Source organism: Xyrauchen texanus, chromosome 7, assembly GCF_025860055.1.
Source record: "Xyrauchen texanus isolate HMW12.3.18 chromosome 7, RBS_HiC_50CHRs, whole genome shotgun sequence".
Classification (NCBI taxonomy): Eukaryota; Metazoa; Chordata; class Actinopteri; order Cypriniformes; family Catostomidae; genus Xyrauchen; species Xyrauchen texanus.
This window is the reverse complement of record NC_068282.1, coordinates 27578850-27597687: the sequence shown is the minus strand read 5'-3', so window position 1 is coordinate 27597687 and position 18838 is coordinate 27578850. Positions and strand designations below refer to the sequence as shown.

At 37.4% G+C, this 18838-nt stretch overlaps 2 protein-coding genes across 3 annotated transcripts; both read right to left on the bottom strand.

Moving 5' to 3' along the window:
* Positions 1 to 474: 474 nt before the first annotated feature.
* Positions 475 to 8747, bottom strand: agxta (alanine--glyoxylate and serine--pyruvate aminotransferase a). The gene is made up of 11 exons (XM_052130734.1): positions 7241 to 8747; positions 6655 to 6847; positions 3474 to 3538; positions 2990 to 3090; positions 2735 to 2805; positions 2571 to 2655; positions 2376 to 2474; positions 2173 to 2242; positions 1900 to 1995; positions 1667 to 1795; positions 475 to 1539 (listed from the first exon to the last, which is right to left on the bottom strand). The coding sequence occupies exons 1-11, from the start codon at positions 7397 to 7399 to the stop codon at positions 1432 to 1434; spliced, it is 1176 nt and encodes a 391-aa protein (XP_051986694.1). The 5' UTR covers positions 7400 to 8747; the 3' UTR covers positions 475 to 1431.
* Positions 8748 to 8903: 156 nt separating this feature from the next.
* Positions 8904 to 17890, bottom strand: zgc:103559 (Allantoinase, mitochondrial). 2 transcript variants are annotated; one of them, XM_052130731.1, is made up of 11 exons: positions 17587 to 17890; positions 16898 to 17049; positions 15899 to 16013; positions 15649 to 15795; positions 12716 to 12761; positions 12517 to 12610; positions 12214 to 12400; positions 11913 to 12051; positions 9506 to 9621; positions 9315 to 9347; positions 8904 to 9109 (listed from the first exon to the last, which is right to left on the bottom strand). In XM_052130731.1, exons 1-11 carry the CDS (start codon positions 17731 to 17733, stop codon positions 8963 to 8965), a joined length of 1323 nt encoding a protein of 440 aa, XP_051986691.1. In that variant the 5' UTR covers positions 17734 to 17890; the 3' UTR covers positions 8904 to 8962. The 2 variants fall into 2 exon arrangements, with proteins under 2 accessions (XP_051986691.1, XP_051986690.1); XM_052130730.1 differs by having other exon boundaries at positions 9506 to 9678; positions 17587 to 17886.
* Positions 17891 to 18838: the final 948 nt, after the last annotated feature.

Genomic DNA, 18838 nt, shown 5'->3' with positions numbered 1-18838 from the left:
CATTGTTTACAAGAAATAAGATACACCAAATTCTTTGTGTAAAAAGTAAAGTTATTTAAAATTGGATATCCTTCCTTTTTAACTGTCAGATACTTCAGCTTCTTGAAAAAAGTTGCACAATTCATACTGGTTCTCCGAGCACGAGGTCTGTATGTATCAGAACAAAATTTTGACCTCACCAATATATCTTTCAAATGTTATTTTTTCTTGTACGCTGAGACCACCTTCAGTCTTTGTAATGGTTCATATATCTGTTGAATCTTGTCAAATTCTTCCTTCACTCTGTTATTCAATACCATCGCCTGACCTGAGAAAGTGGTTATCAACGGGATAACATCCCCGGGGTCTGGCCCCACGCGACCATTACCCACCTCTGTCATCTCCTGTAAAGTAGTGGATTTAATAGATCTTCAAAATCTTTTTGAATAGCCCCTTCTTCTGAGAGCTTGAAATAATATTGTGATAGCCTCTTGAAAATGTTTTTTTTTTTTTTTTTTTTTAGAGCAAATTCTATGGAATCGAATGATTTGTGATTTGATCAATCCTTTAAAAGTATGTTTTGGATGGGAACTACTCTTATGTAGCAAGGTGTGCGTGTCTGTAGGTTTGAAATATATTTTGGTCTGTAGTATTTTTTTTTCCATTTTTAAAAAATAAGGGTTATATCGGGGGAGCCCTATCTTTGGTGTTGGTTTGGAGCTCCTGCCCGGTTTTGGAGCTCTGCCTGCAGCTATATCCTTCTTGGATGTTCTGCCCCATATGCTACCACAGAGTGTAACTGAGGTTTCGGCTACATTTAAATACATGTTGTCAGCATTTTTAACACATTTTCGGGTTAACAAATAAATTTTTTGGCAGTTTATAGTATAGATATATGTTTCCAAATGGATAAATATCCTACAGTAGTAGGACACTGTCCATATAGAGGAGTCGTGGCTGATTAAAATACATATTTAAATCCATTCCCTGCAAAATGGGAGAAGTCAATAAACCACTACAATGGGCCCATCCTCACATTTATCATACACAGGACCTGCATGGTGACTTCTGGTCACCTTTGTCCTATGTGTGAAATGAAGTCTTAAGCATGTGAATGTAATCAGATGAAATGCACTTTTTAACCCTATTTTAAGTTGTATGGAAAAATAAATAAATATATATTTTTTTGTCTCCTATTTTATTTAAATATAAGTAGTACTTAGTCATTAAGATCTCACTATATATATATGTAAGGTGGTTACGTTTTGGAAACAAAACACATTTGTCAGATTAAGGGTGTTATGACTTGGTCACATTTACTATAATTTTATATTGCACCTATAACTCAATACACTAAGATTAAAATATCAAAGCGATTAAATATCACAGCTGTGTTACTTCAAAGACTAACTTTATATGGGGTTGAAAAGATTGACAATGATGGCCATGCTGTCAGACTCTGCTCTTGTGGCAGTGTTGAAGAGCATCAGCCAAGGCCTCTAAAACCTTGTCCACATTAGCAGTGCTGCTGTTACACCCCATCAATCCCACACGCAAAACCTGTAAAACAACATGAGAAGTCTCTTTAACAGAGCCAAGCCAATGCACAGGCAATGGACTATTGTTCTGTCGTTTGATCAGTCAATTGTACAAAATAAATGGTTAATTGAAGCCAATAGCTACTCACCATGCCAGCAGAGGGCCCCAGGCCCCCAGAGATTTCAATGTTATAGGTTTTCATAATGTACCCAGTAATTTCTCGCCAATCATATCCTGGGGGAGCTACTATTGTGGTGACTGTTGGCAGTCGTGCTTTCTAAAAGACATAATACGTTTTTAGGTAATATTAGTGATATTCACTTGATTGATACATTTTCCTTGTGAGATGTGTAGAGTTGTTTGTTGCTCTCTTTTGTTCACCTTGTCCTGCACAAACAGTTTTAGGCCCATCTCCTCTAGGCCCTTATGGAAGTACTCTGCGACCTCTCTGTGTCGTTTCCATGAGTTTTCAAGACCCTTTAAAAAAAACTATGTTTACCTTGTATGAAATTGGCAACAGTGTCATGAAAAGTAACAGTGTCAAGTCTTTGATTTGCTCATTTGCTCTTCAAGTGAGCACAGCAATATAGAAATGGCAGAAACAAATGTGAATTTGAAAAATAATATGTAATACAGAATACTTTATACACTCACACTTTCTGTGAGGATGGACAGGCTCTCCCGCAGACCATAAAAAGAAGACACAGGCCCAGTGTGATGATAACTGCAGAAAAAACATCATATTCTTTTTGAATTGATTCTCTTTGATTGTTCTTCTCTAACAAGTACAAAATATTAATGAATGCAGCCTATATGTATTATGTCTGTGTTTGGTAAATGTGCTAAATGATCCTTACAGGCGTACAGGTTTGTCATCGCAACCCCAATAGTTTGCCAGCCAGCTCATGTCCAGAAAGTAAGAGATTGGCTTTGTCTTCCTGTTAAATATTTTTTGACTGCAAAAAAGAAAGCTGTTTAGAAATTTGATCTTTTCAAACAACAAAAAGTAAAAAAATCTGCCAGTACTGATACTTGTAGCTGTTCTGTCTCACCATGCCTTCTCACTGAAGGAGATTGGTGCAGTTCCCGGAGGGGCATTCAAGACCTTCTGAGAGCCAGTATACATAATGTCAATACCTACAGACATAAAATGTATGGTTAAATCATGTATCCACAGACTATGATTGTGATCCAAGAACTTGTAAAAAGGCAATACCTTGCTTATCCATGAAGATGGGAGCACCTCCCAATGCTGCCACAGAGTCGACCAGAAACAAGCAGTTGTACCTGAAAAACACATCAGAATTACAAAACAAATTTAAAATAAATAAATAATGTTAATAAGTGAATTTGTGTGCCAGGAACAGCTAAAACACAAGGAGGGAAAATATGGACAAGTTAAGGGAAAGAATATAAAAGAAGATGAGGTAGTTAAAATCTCGAATCTGACACATCTATTGATACTTCTTACTTTTGGCAAAGGTCACCTATGCCATCAATGGGGTGGACCACTCCTGTAGACGATTCCCCGTGTGTGAGGAAAAACACCACTGGTCTATATTTGTCTAATCCCTAGAACAACAGACAATTTTTTTCAATTATGCCTAGTAAATCCATATTGCAACTAATACAACAGTTAGTTCCAGTCCTCCAATTTGATTGTACAAGTGGTACTCTAAGAGTGCTGATATTTTATGTAATGGTACATTGAAAATACACTGTTTTTATCACTCTGCTTGTCTGTGTTTATGCATTCTAGACAAGCTCTCAGTCTGTGTATTGCTTCAGCAACATGCAATGATTGCTATTTCTTTGGCTTCTTTTGAAATTATTTTCAATGGTTGAACTATTTTTAGAACTGTTGTATAAAAGTAAATAAGTGCTGTTGTAATGAACACAAGCACCCTTGTTCGTGTGATATTTACTGAAGTATAATTTAAATGTGAAAACATTACCTGCTCAATTTCCTCATTTGTGAAGTACCCACCAGCAGAGGTAACAATTGTGTTCACTTTGGCACCTGTTGAAAGCAGGATGAATATATGAGTTGATCATGTTCTGAACCACCTTTATAACCCATAGGTTTATGTTGTATACTTAAATCAGGGGTCCCCAAACTACGGTCCGCGGGCCGAATACGGCATTTGGACCGGCCCTCTGAACAATGCCATGCAGAGAAATATTTTTACAATTTAATTTTAAATATGTTTTAATCATATCATATTTGTATTTGATAATACATATTGGCTTTCAAAATAAAATATCCCTTAGTTATAATTATTAAAGTAGCCAAATTATTTGTTAGATTCACCCGGATTGATGTTCCATCGTGATCGAGCGGGTGCACGCGATCCAGCAAGAAAATTTAAAGTGACAACAAAATGGCCAAACGGTTGGGAAAGAGAAAAGTTGATTCAGAATGCAGGGTATTTAACCAAAAGTGGACAAGTGATTATTTTCTTGTTCAATGCAAAGAAATGGCTGTTTGCCTCATCTGTCAAGAAACAGTCTCCGTGTTCAAAGAATACAATCTGCGCCAACACTATGAAACCCGCCACAGAGACAAGTATGCGAGTTTACAAGGCCAAATGAGAGCAGACAAAGTGTCGAAGCTAAAAAGTGGACTATCTGCTCAGCAAAATACGTTTGTACGGCAAACCCAGTTGAACCAGTCATCCATTCGAGCTAGCTTTCAGGTAGCTAAACTGATTGCAACCTGCGGTAGGCCATTCAGTGATGGTGAGTTAGTAAAGAAATGTATGAATGCTGTTGCGGAGGAGGTGTGCCCCGATAAGAAAGACGTCTTAAATGCGGTGAGTCTGTCCGCAAGTACAATCACCAGACAAATTGAAGAAATGGGGTTTATGTATATGCCCAGCTGAAGGAAAAAGTGAAAGAATTAGATTTTTTTGCATTAGCGCTGGATGAAAGTAATGACGTGCAGGACACGGCACAGCTGCTCAGTTTTCTTCGTGGAGTTAGCTCAAACTTTGAAGTGTCCGAGGAGCTGGCAGCCCTAAAAAGTCTCAAAGGTAGTACGACAGGGGAGGATATTTTTGGTAAAGTGTGCCAAACGATAGAAGAGTTGGATCTAGACTGGTCTAAGCTGGCCAGCATCACGACTGACGGAGCTCCTAGTATGGTTGGCGCGTCAAGGGGACTGATAGGACGCATGAATAGAGAAATGGAGGAAAGAGGTCTCATGCCCCCTTTACAAGTACACTGCCTAATTCACCAGCAAGCACTGTGCTGCAAAGTTCTGAAGTGGGAATCGATTATGAAAGTGGTGGTGTCATGTATAAACTTCATCAGAGCAAACGGACTTAAACACAGGCAGTTCCAAGTCTTTCTGTCCAAGCTAGAGTCTTCTCACGGAGATGTGCTTTACCACACAGAAGTCCGATGGTTAAGCCGGGCAGAGTTTTGAGGCGTTTTACGAGCTGCTACCCGAAATCAATGTTTTCTTCTGACAAAGGGCAAAACTGTCCCAGAACTGATCGACACAAAATGGAAATGGACCTCGCCTTTTTAACAGATGTGACAGAAATGTTGAATGGCCTCAACGTGCAGCTCCAAGGCAAGGGAAACTAATATGTGACATGTATTCCCACATAAAAGCATTTGAGGTGAAACTAGCACTGCTTGTGGGACAAGTGCAAAAGCAAGACTTCACCCATCTCCCTGTTACCCAAAGCCTCTCAGCTGAGAAACCAGTGGTCCCATTCCCAGCTGAAAAGTCAGTGGAAGCGCTGGAAATGCTGAAGGCGGAGTTTGATGTGCGATTCCGTGAGCTACATGTCCACGCTTAAAGAAATCCGCCTTTTCAGAACCCTTTTGCTGCTGAAATTGACGAAGCCCTGCCTTCTTATCAGTTTGAGTTGGCTGAGTTACAGAACTGTGATGTTCTGAAAGACGCGTTTAAGCCCAACAGTCTCATTGAATTCTATACTGCCCTCCCTAACGAGACCTACCCAAACATCAGAAGGAATGCAATGAAGATGTCCACACTTTTTGGCAGCACGTATATCTGTGAGCAAACCTTTTCACGCATGAAACTGATGAAAAATACGATGAGATCAAGACTCACTGATGAAAATTTGCATCAGTCTTTGAGACTGGCTGTGACAGGAATGGAACCTGACATTGGACTTCTCACCAGCCAGAAACAAGCCCATAGTTCACACTGATTAGCCTAATACGCATGAGTAAGTAAATAATTTGATTTCAATAGCAATGAAAAATTGTCATTACGATAGTAATAATGCTCTTTTAATAGGCTATATATCACTTGATATGTATGGTGCATAAATAATAAAATAATCTAGCATTAGGAGGCATAATACTGTAAATCCATTTAAAATCATAATAAAATCTCCACAATAAATCACTCCGGCCCATGCCATTTTCTGTTAGACTACGGCCCTCCATTATAGAAAGGAAAAATGATGTGGCCCTCATAGAAAAAAGTTTGGGGACCCCTGACTTAAATGGTTCACCCAAAAATGAAAATGTTCTTGTCATTTACTCACTTTCATGCCATCCCAGATATATATGACTTTCTTTTTCTGCAGAGCACAAACAAAGAATTTTTAAAAGAATATCTCAGATCTGTGGGTCCACACAATTCAGATGAATGGTGACCAGACCTTTCGATCTCTAAAAATCACATAAAGGCAGCATAAAAGTAGTCCATATGATGCCAGTGGTTTAATCTATGTCTTCATAAGCTATATAATAGGTGTGGGTGAGAAACAGATCAACAGTAAGGCCCTTTTTGTTTTAACTATAAATCTCCATTTTCACATTCTGAAAGTGAAAGTGGAGATTTATAGTATTAATAATAATAAAAAAAAGGATTGAAATGTTGATCTGTTTCTCACCCAAAGTGATTGCATTGCTTCAGAATACTGTATATTAAATGACTATATTACTTTTTTGCTGCCTTTGTAATTTCTGGAGCTTGAAAGGTGTGGTTACCATTCACTTGTGTTGAATGGACCTACAGAGCTGAACTTTGTTTGTGTTCTGCAGACGAAAAAAAGTCATACACATATGGGATAGCATGAAAGTGTGTAAATGATGAGAATTTTCTTTTTTGGGTGAACTATCCATTTAAACTGACTGCAGAATCAGTACCTATCCTCTCAGCTATCTCAGCAGCCCTCTCCCCCCATATGCCATTGACTGCTATGAGCACACTCTCTCCGGGCTCCAGTGAGTTAAAGATGGCACACTCCATTGCAGCATGACCCGGTCCACTTACAGCCAGAGTCATTTTGTTGCGAGTCTGAAATGCATACTGAATGCCACTCTTAATGTGGTTCATAATCTGAAACAAACACAAACAAACTTTGATGTGTCTGATCAAATGAAAGAGAGGCAAGACTTTGGCATATATTAAAGAGCTGGTGGATTTCTAGAAAAGGACAATTGATTTATTTACAATTATAAAATATTTTTTAAACATGGTAGTCTCTGTTGTTGTTTTCTTTACCACTTTTTGAATTATTTCCACAAGATCTGACATTACCAAGGCAATTCAGTCCTACACTGTATTGTATTTATTCATCTGAGCCAATCATTACTACACTGTAAAGCACCACCTCATTATAAAACAAAAAAAGGCCAATCATTATGATGTTTAGAAGTAGTTTTAGACATTTCAGATATTTTTCATTATATTTTTAGTCATTAAAATATACATTTAACCAAAGCATATTACCTCAATGGTTTCTGCATGCAAGTGACCCAGCATGGGTTGGGCTCCAGCTGCCGAGATCCGTGCAGGTACATTGGACGGTCCTGGTCCAAGCATAAGACGCTGGGGGACGGTGAAAGGCTGTAACAGACATGCCGGTGGAGGAACAGATAGAGAGGACATAATGCTGCCGGCACAAAGAAAGACTGAGGCAATGGTTAACTCCTGTAAACTGTGTGCAAACCTTTCACCTATTGGTTAATCATCTAACTTTGAGTTCTGATACAACCAGCTTGTGGCTGAACAGTGACTGTAACTGTTTAAGAAAACTAATTCATTTTCCTTTATATTCTGTTTAACTGACAAAATAACCATTTTGTTGAGATCAACCATAAATTGTGTTTTAGGTCAGAATATTTAAATCTGCATACACAAATTAATAAATAAAATTAAACCTTAATGAAATAGCGATGTGGACTGCAATAAATAAATACTTTTTTGTCAGCCCTCTTCAAATATTTTTGGACATTTAGTTTGTGGAAGAATTTTACAACTACTCTTCCACCAAAAAAGAGCAAAGAAACAGATTTCTGTTTACTAACACAAAAGTATTTGCTCCATTTAAAAAAAATAAAAAGAATTAATACAATTGTAAATGTATGGCTAAACTGAGAATGTAAATTTTTAAAAATCAGTCTTTGCTCCCCTGTAGGGTTAAACATTAATTGCTTATCTTTGCAGTTATGTAATCAAATCGTATTTACATTTCCTGACAGGATCAACAATTTACATGTCATGAACAACATTGTATAGCATGCTAACACAATTTAAGGTAATTTCCAAATACAATATTCATATTTGAATGTACATAAAATATTGATCTGATAACCTTGATGTTCTGTTTTTTTTCTAGGGGATCACAAGGCCAGTTGATTATAAAAATAATTTAAGCTTGACAACATGCTAAAAATTTTACATTACTTCTGTTTGGTGTCTCCCATGTAAAAACATGAATACAAGCTAAGATTTTATAATGGCCGCAAACAGAAACAATATTACTATCCGTTACAACTGTCTGTTTTCATTTCTACACTGGTGTTGGGAACACCAAACAAAAAACACAATCTCAACAGAGAACAAGAGTTAAGCATTATTTGAAGTTTATTTGTTTAATTCAATAGATTTTGTAATAATTAACATTTGACATTTTTGGATTTTTGTAAAATCATTAGATGCATTTTTTCTTACAGTGATACTTAATTAAAAGCAAAGTAGCTTTGAGAAAATGTCCAGGAAAAATTGTTTGCAGATGCCACAGAGTTTGATATTTTGTTTCTTATTCAATGAAATTTGTTACTTAAGAGTCTGAGTTCTTTTAGGGGCTGATGATGAGCACTTGTATTTGATCATTCATGTTTTCATATCAACGTCACGTGTCAGTGATATTTTTATTGTAATGTTCTGCAAGTAATGATTTCAATAGATTATTCAAGTTATAAAAATTTTTAAATCGTTAACAATTAATCATTAGATTATTTTTTAAATACAGTGATAGGCTACTTTATTAAAAGCACAATAATTAAATAAAATAATTGGATAATTAAATATACATATATATATATATATATATATATATATATATATATATATATATATATATATATATATATATATATAGTAGCATCAGCACTGTAGCACATCACAGTGAGTATATGGAAAGATGCAACAGTAATGTGCTGTATATATTCACAGAGAAGTCTGTGTCTTTTGCTGAATGAGCAGATGCTTCCCCAGGGGCTGAGAACTAAAAGAGCCATGACTGTAAACCAGCCTACCTCGGACTATAGTGCCCTTCACCTCCCCTTGCAGAGGAAGGCCAAGGTATGGTGTCAACTGAAAAGAGAGGGGAATTTATTTTTTCTCATATATACAAAGAATCTCTCTCTCTCTCTCTCTCTCTCTCTCGCTCTCTCTCTCTCTCTCTCTCTCTCTCTCTCTCTCTCTCTATATATATATATGTATGGATGTCTACATGTATATATGTCAATATATGAAGAGTCATCTCCAACTTTGTTTTTTTTAATGTAATTTTACTTACTTTGTTTTTGTGATGAACATTGTCCTCTGCCACCTAGGAAATTAAAGGACACATATTTACTTGCACATATGGCAAGCTTTTTATGTATTTATAGAAGAATACATAAATATAGCAACAAACAGTTAGTCATTTATAACACAGCTGAAGGCCTTGACAGAAATGAATAGGTGGACTGAATCTCTCCTTCTCACCGTAAACACTTTTTCTGGATCCCAAATGACTAAGTCTGCATCGTGACCTGGAATGAGACTCCCTTTTTGGTTGTCAAGACGACAGAGTTGAGCAGGCTCTTTACACAAGAGTCTTACTGTGTCGGAAAGTGAAAAACCTCTTTTAGAAGCTGAGGTCCAGAACAGAGATAAACCTGTTTTTAAAACAGTAATATAAATCAAAATTGTAGTTTGTACGATTAAGTTTTGTGCTTAATCGTATCATACAGAGGCTCCAAAGGTATTTGGACATTTAAGCCACACTTAAAAATGCATGAATGTTTTTGTGACACACAACACTATTTATTTACAATAAATGCCACTTGGTTAGATATACAGTACACAACAAACAGTCTTTCCAAGAAAAAACATTTCACAAAAAGATGTTTGTAAGATTTTACATTTTGAAAATGTAAATATAAAGTATACGGACACTCTCTGGCTGTAAAACTTTGTGGAACATGCCCATAGATGATAAACTACACACATGGTTACTATGATTTTCTACACCTGTGTGAACTTAATTTACCCTTTCCAGAAATAATTACATTTGGAACAGTTAGTAGAGAAAACTGGTTAGTTTTGAGAAAATGTTCTGCACATCTTGTTGTTTCAACTAAAAATGAAGTTTTCGTGCTGCCTTCAAATTTTTAATTGTGCCAACTTAAGAGGGAAGGTTGTTTAAACGGTGTAAAGTTCACTTAAATCGGTATAACTTGTTAAATGATCTTAATGTCTTTTAGAGTAAACTTGACTTTCTTAATTCAAACAACTTCATTCTAATTCAATTTTATATTGAATATAGAAATACAATAACTTACTTTATATCATTTATAATCATTGAGGTAGTTAGGACTATCCCACTGTCAGAGATAAATTAACCTACTATGTGATGGTATTTAGTTAGTTGATTATCAGAGACTATCATCTGGCATTAATCATTGTAACATACAAACTTAAGCTTGTTAAGGAGACACGCATGGGCCTCAACTCTTTATGTGCAAATCACAATGATGGTAATAATCATCATAATCATCATTGAGTAAAAGATGAGTTTTGATTTATTGCTACAATCCAGACAACTGGAAGTGACAACAAACACAAGAACCAACAGCATAAATAAAAGCAGCAAACAGTAAAACAATTTTTTAAGACAGTAACACTGCAATTTTCATAATTTATGCATGCCACAGTGTATGCTGGGAATCCGAATATGTGAGTGTTATGTGCATAGTTGTCTTAACTTATATTTTTGATTTCAGCTATAAACTTTTTCTAAATTCAATAACTTATCCAAATTTCAGCCAACAAAAACTTGAATGTTGAGTTATCTCAACAAGATCAGGGCAGTTATTCTAAATCTATATTTTAAGTTTATAATAACTTAGAGCAAAACATTTTTTTACAGTGTTTGATGTTTTGCTTCTAATGCAATGAAATTCATACAATTTAAATATTACTTAAAAGTGCACTTAGTAACTTTTGTCTTTGTGTCATCTTGGACTTACACTTGGATGCAGCATAATTAAAATCAATAGTTTTCAGTTTCAGATGCGATTGTAGAAATGTAGTATTCTCAGTCAGCCAGGATTACTTAAATCAATGAGTAAAAGTGTCAAATAACAGGATGGTTACTGAGATAAAGAGAGTAGTATTCAGCTGGTCATATGATTCTATCATGGCAGCCCCCATGTGCGGACACTCCATGTAGAATAAAACAGTAATATGACTGGAGTCTTCATTTGAATGTGAGTGGTCATGATTTCTTACATATTTTGCAAAATTACAAGTCGTCTTTAGGAGTTAAACTTTTTAATGGAGAAAAAATTACTGAGTGCACCTTTAAGTGTTTGAATACTTTTTGGGGCTGATGATAAACACTCTTGTATTTGGTCATATATGTTGTAATATCAATGTAAAGCATCAGTGATAATTTGATTGTAATGTACTGTAAGTAATGATTTCATAAAATAATTAATCATTTAGGAGTGGTGATGGCTTAGTGGACTAAAGCACATCACTGGTAATCAGAAGGTCACTGGTTCGATCCCCACAGCCACCACCATTGTGTCCTTGAGCAAGACACTTAATCCAAGTTGCTCCGGGGGGATTGTCCCTGTAATAAGTGCACTGTAAATCGCTTTGGATAAAAGCATCTGCCAAATGCATAAATGTAAATGTAGCCCTTTTTAAAGTTAGAATTAAACCGAGACTCTGACCGGACTCCTAAAGGATTCCTGATTCTTTCTTTAGAGTCAATCATTAGTATGATTGGTAAACAGATGTCAAACCACTGTTTACCTCCCACAGGACTTTGGCCATCAAAAGGCACACATAAATAATAGGCGTGTGAGTGTATAAATGTATTGGTACACCAGTGACAACCTACCAAATTGCAGAGAAGAGATCCCTCCCCATGCCTGCATGAAATCCCCGTTGTCAATACACTTGAGGTCAGGTGTGCAGGGTGAGTGATCTGACACAACCATGTCAATGTCCCCAGCTTTAAGTGCAGACCACAAGAGCTCCTGACAAAGAAATATAAAAAAGATTATTTAACAGATGGGTAGCTAGAATTCGCAGAGTTTAATCTTAAGAGAAGATCTCTTTACATCCACAAATTGCCTTGTCTGTATTCATTTATTAATGTTGCTTAAAAACCTTTCTTAGGGTTTAAATTTGTCCTATACCTGGTTGGCTGTGTCACGAATAGGAGGGCAGCATTTAAACTGAGTGGCACATGTTGGGATGTTCTCGGCGGACAGGTTGAGGTAGTGATGTGTGGTCTCCACAGTCAGAGGAGCTCCGGCATGTCTGGCATCCCTGATGAGATCGAGAGGCTGGGCTGATGACAAGTGCACAATGTGGCAACGCACTCTGATGGATAATTATAACAGAGTTACAGTCAACATTTTACCTCCTATCGGGCTATTAGATAATCAAAAGTTGAGGACTTGATCGTTTTCAAATGTTATGGTCTCATCATAACATACTGATACTGTAGGCAGAGTTGAGTGACAGTGCGGATGGCCTCAAATTCCATGATGTCAGGTCTGGACCTCAGGAAGGTGGAGTATTCACATGGATCTGAGGAAAGAAAAAGCAATAACTTCCATTAAGAAGATTCATAAATGTTCACAGTCTCAAAGTATGATTTTATTTGATCAACTTTTAAAAAGGTAAGAATCATACCCCCCTCGTCAGCAACTGGATGCTGGACTTCTTGCTCGGCATGAAACTATACCAGATAGGAGCATCATTACACATTCACAACTCAACGGCAACATCATTAATTTAACTTCCATGAGAGACTGACACCAGGGTCAAAAATGACACAAAAACAAATGACAAAAATGCCCAAGAAATTCCAAATGTGGGGGTGAAAATGCTATTTTAATGATGTCTTATGTTTTTTTTTATTTGTAAAATTGTATTTAGTTCATTTTCTATTAAAGGGTCTGCACTTGTATAGCGGTTTTTTTCAACCTTAGTGGTTTCAAAGCTCTTTACACTGTGACTCATACACACACCAATGACAGGAGAGATGCCATGCAAGGTGCTAGCGTGACATTGGGAGCAACTTGGGGTTCAGTGTCTTGTCCAAGGACACTTCGGCATATGAAGTCATGTAGGCCAGGAATCGAACCACCAACCCTGCAATTAGTGGCCAACCCGCTCTACCACCTGAGCCACAGCTGCCCAGTCAAAGTCCTAGTTATACATACTATGGCATATACTGTAAGTCAACAGATAAAACACAGTTTGTTTTAAATGGTTGGAAAAAAATATGTCCTCATAAAGATAATTAAATGCCCCTAAAAATCTAATCCAGGGGCAAATATTGACACTGACTGACACATACTATTATTAATTTAGATAATTCCACATTTTCTGTGTTATAACTGATATTTTATGCTATATAAAATAGTTCACCCAATAATTAAAATTCTGTTATCATTTAATTTTGTCGCCAATTTCAGTCTGTTCAGCTAACGACCCTGCATCGGTTTGGAGTGGCATGAAACAACTTATAAATTCTCCTGCCCCCAACCCTGTGGTGGACAAACAACTGGCTGACGACCTCAATGTGTTCTACTGTAGATTTGAAAGGCCCAATCTCACACCCCACACTCGCTCTGACCTTCACTTCACACAAACCCCAACACCTCCTGCAACCCCCCCTCCTACTACTCAACCTGCACTTAAGATCTGTGAAGAAGTGGTGTCCCATGTCTTCTGAAAACAAAAGATAAGGAAAGCACAGGGCCGAGATGGTTTCACCCGCATGTCCCACATAACCAGCTGGCCCCCATATTCACACAGATCTTCAATAGATCACTGGAACAGTGTGAAGTCCCATGCTGCTTCAAATGCTCAATCAACATTTCTGTTCCAATTAAACCAAAAATCACAGGACTTAATGACTACAGACCTGTCGCCCTGATGTCTGTGGTCAAGAAATAATTTGAGAGACTGGTGTTGGCCCACCTGAAGGACATCAATGGACTCTTTCTAGATCCCCTTCAATTTGCTTATCGAGCAAACAGGTCTGTGGATGATGCAGTCAGCATGGGACTGCGTCATATCCTGCAACATCTGGACAGACCAGGGACATATGCAAGAATCCTTTTTGTGGACTTCAGTTTGGCTTTCAACACCATCATCCCTGCTATCCTCAAGAACAAATGACACCAACTCTCTGTTCCCACGTCTATCTGTCAGAGGTTTACAAACTTTCTGACGGACAAGCAGCAGCTTGTGAGACAGGGGAAATTCACTTCCAGCACCTATACAATCAGCACCGGTGCCCCCCAGGAATGTGTGCTCTCCCCACTACTCTTCTCCCTCTACACCAATGACTGCATCACCAAGGACCCCTCTGTGTAAGCTTCTGAAGTTTGCAGATGACCCCACTGTCATCAGTCTCATCTGAGATGAAGATGAGTCTGCATACAGAAGGTAGGTTATACAGCTGGTTGTATGTGCAATCAAAACAACCTTGAGCTGAACAAGCTCAAAACGGTGGAGTTGATTGTGAACTTTAGGAGGAACACTCCAACACTGACCCCGCTCACCATTCTAAACAGCACTGTGGCAGCAGTGGAGTCATTCAGGTTCCTGGGCACTACCATCTCACAGGACCTGAAGTGGGAGACCTACATTGTGAAAAAGGCCCAGCAGAGGTTGCACTTCCTTCGCCAGTTGATGAAGTTCAACCTGCCACAGGTGCTGCTGATACATTTCTACTCAGCAGTCATTGAGTCTGTCCTCTGCACTTCAATAACTGTCTGGTTAGGTTCAGCTACGAAATCAGATATCAGAAGACTACAAAGGACAGTTCGGACTGCTGAGAGGAATGTTGGTTTCTCCCTGCCCTTCCTTCAAGAACTATATACTTCCAGAGTGAGGAAAAAGGCTGGAAAAATCACTCTGGACTCCACTCACCCAGCCCATTACCTTTTTGAACTGTTGCCTTCTGGCCAATGCTTAAGAGCTATGAGCACCAGAACTGTCAGGAACAGGGACAGTTTTTCCCTCAGGCTATCCATCTCATGAACAGTTAAAACTACCCCATTGAGCAATAACTATGTGCTATTCACAGTCTAGTCTTTTTATATTTATAAAACACATCCAACCTCTTCTGCCATTACATTCCCTTGCACTGTATATAACAGATTTATATTTATATGTGTATGTATGTATGTGTGTATGTATGTATATATGTATGTATGCATATATATATATATTTTGTATTGAATTCTATATATACTTTGTTTCTATTAAATGTAATTTGTTTAAATTAAATTTATTATTTTGTATTTTTATATATGTGTTGTTGCTGTTTTGTATTGTTGTGCACTGGAAGCTACTGTCACAAAGACAAATAAAAGAGAGTCATATGGGTTTGAAATGACATGAGGGTGAGTAAATGATTTTGCTGCTTATGTCTAAACAGATTCATTTTTACCACCATTTCTCAGTGTCTGTTGTGCAATAAGTTGCATCATATCACCATAAGTACATCAAGTTTTGAGGTAGAAGTAGTAGGAAGCATGGCAGATATGTTTGATAAATCAGAAATTAGGTGGAAAGGATTGCGCCAAAGAGAAAATGAGGTGGCTCACCAGCAGAACGCTGTCTGTGCCCTGGAGCTGTTTCATAGCTGCATGCAGATCACTGTCACTCACATGAGGAAACTCATCCACTCCACTGTGAATCAGAAAGCACTTAAACCCGGCCACACCTGCCTGGGCCATCGGCCTCAGCTCCAGCTGACATGTAGAGACAGAGAGAGATTGACAATATTGGTAATTTATTGAAATCAGAAGGTTAGAATAACAAGCTAAAACTTGAGCTGGTACAGTATGTTAGTACTTGGTTGCCAGGGATGACTCCTCCCCAGAATGCGGTGTCTACAAAACACTGTCCAGTAGCAGCATCCAGCTTCTCTTGAAAGTTTACAAGAGTGGTAGTTGGTGGGATGCTGTTTCTATAAAAAGGAATCTGTTGTCATGATACAAATTAGATTTTAGTTACACTAAAATATTTCAAGACATTGAACTGAAGTCTTTCATTTCAGTTGCAAGCATGTATCCTTAGTTTGTATAGGTATAGGTATAGTTACTGGAAGGCCAGTATTTTGTAATGTGTCTAAGTGCATAAAGGTCAGTGTTGGGTGTTGGTAAGTAATTAGTTACTGTAATCTAATGATATTTTAGTAAAACAAGTAGTATAATGCATTACATTTTACATTCTTGTAATTAGATTACATTTACTGACTTTCAATTAATTTACTTTTAAGTTCATTATAGGGTTATGATTATTTATAATATATTATTTATGTAGAATACATTAATTATGGCCCCGTAACAAGTCATTGTGAAGGAGAAATGTGAGGCAGGACTAGTGTTTAACAATGAACAAGTAATTTAAAAGTGGAGTAATTAGTAATGTGATTAATTTCTCAATGAAGTAATTAGTAAAATAATTTAAAATTGTTAATTTATATAACAGTTTTTAAGTAAATTACCCAACACTGATAAAGGTGTATAGGCCCTACTGTATGTATACTCCCAGTGGCATATCAACTTACTATTGAACTTACTCTTACTGTACCAAATTTTTTTTATAATTTTCTCTGTCTCTTTCGTCTGCTCCTGTGCCTATACTACTCCAGCCACTTTGAAAACTTGGCAGTTGCAGATGTTGTTGATTGTATGACAAATTGCTTTCTACATTCCTCATTTGTAAGTCACTTTGGATAAAAGTGTCCGCAAAAGGACTAAATATAAATGTAACAAAAGTGTGAATGTATATGGAGACTCACATCTGCATGTCTACAATGGCATGTGTGCAAATACTGTATATACTCACAAGGGCATGTCTACAATAGTAGTTACCCCTCCAGCAGCAGCTGCTCGTGTGGCAGTCCAGTAACCCTCCCAGGTTGTACGTCCTGGTTCATTCACATGAACATGACAGTCCACTATACCTGGCATTACCAGACTGTTACCCACATCCAATACCTGCAATAAAGATGTTTTCCAGTGAGTGCAGAAATGATAAGCCCCAATACAGAATTTTACTTGGCAGAAAAAACAGTAGCGATTTAGAAGCTTACAATTAGACTGTTGTTTAGGGATCTACAGTCAATGCTCCAGAACAAAGCATATTCCACTGTCCAGAAAAAGCAATGCTTCACCTTTATCTCTAAAAATTTAAATCTTTTCTGAACAGGATAATATTCACAAAATTGTTTATTACAAAAATGTTAGACAGTCCAGTTGATTGTGGTTTTGTAATTCATGGTAGAATATTTGTTAACTTTGATTTCATGTATTTAAAATAATAAATGTTATGTATACATATGTAAAAATAAACTATCACAATATTACATTTATTACATCACAATATTACATTTCAGTTATCAGTAATTGAAAAACTGTTTTGAGTTGCTTATGACTGAATTCTGCCACACATCCTTCAGACGCAAGTGTGAACTGTAGTGCATTTAGTCTCCAGCAGGAGGCGTATGTCTATGTCCCGCTCACAAAGTAGCTCACCTCTCCAGCAGTGTGCACTGCAGCTCCAGGATCAGGCAGAATGCTATGAATCTTTTCTTCTTTTATAAAGATGACAGCAGGTCGAAATTCTTCTCCACACAAAACTCTCTGGCTCCGCACAGCACTGACTATAGATCCTGGCTCCATTTCTGCACCTAGCCTGCAAATGTTATGTAGTTTTTATGAGCCTCTGCCTTTCCCCGTTCTGCTGACCACAGTAAATTACACTCAAGGGTCAATGTACCTCCACTCATCGGTCTTTACATAAGAGTTTCAGCAGGGAAAAAAAAGGTCATTGACCTGTTTTTGTCTTGCTTCCTTTAACTGTAATAAAATTAATTATTAAAAAAATAAAAAAATCCCTCATCGGTGATGGCAATTACACCATTAAAGGTGCTGTAAGCGATTTATTCTTGGACAGCTATACAAAAAATAGTCCTACTCCCTGAAAGATATGAATGAAATAAGTGTTGTGAGATATCTCACCAGTCTCTGTAGACTCTGTAAACAGCAAACAAAAAAGTTTCCGTTGGCCACGGTCTCTTACGATTTCTACCTGTCAATCATTTTGCACATTCTCAAGGTATTGTAGTTGCGGTGATTTACTGAGACTCAAAGGGATAGTTCACACAAAAATGAAAATTCTCTTATACTCAACCTCATGCTATCCCAGATATGTATGACTGACTTCTTCTGCTAAACACAAACAAAGAATTTTAGAAGAATATCTCAACTCTGTAGGTCCATACAATGCAAGTGAATGGTGATCAGACCTTTGAAGCTCCAAGAAGGTGATAAAGTCAGCATAAAAGTAATCCATACAACTCCAGAGGTTTAACAATGTCTGCTGATGCAATTCAATTTGTTTTGGGTGAGAACCGACCAAATATATCTCCTTTTTCATCTTGATGAATAATTCTAAGTCCAAAAAAACAAGTCCAAAAAACAATTCACAGGTGCGTGGGCCACAAAAATCCAAGTCTATAATCCATATGCAAAAAGAAGCCTGCACCCTATTTATGGAAGACATACATCACTACTTGTGAGATAAGTATAGGTTTACTGAAGGTGAGCAGTGTGCAAAAATTTAGGTCACAGGTGACCTTCCTCAAGCACTACACATCTTGCCATTGAGGTCTCTATGCACGTTCATGATATGAAGCTTGATTACACATCCTAATGCTAATCCTAATGACGCATGCGTGGAGCGCTAGATGGCGCTATAAGAAATGTAATCAAGATTGAAATCATG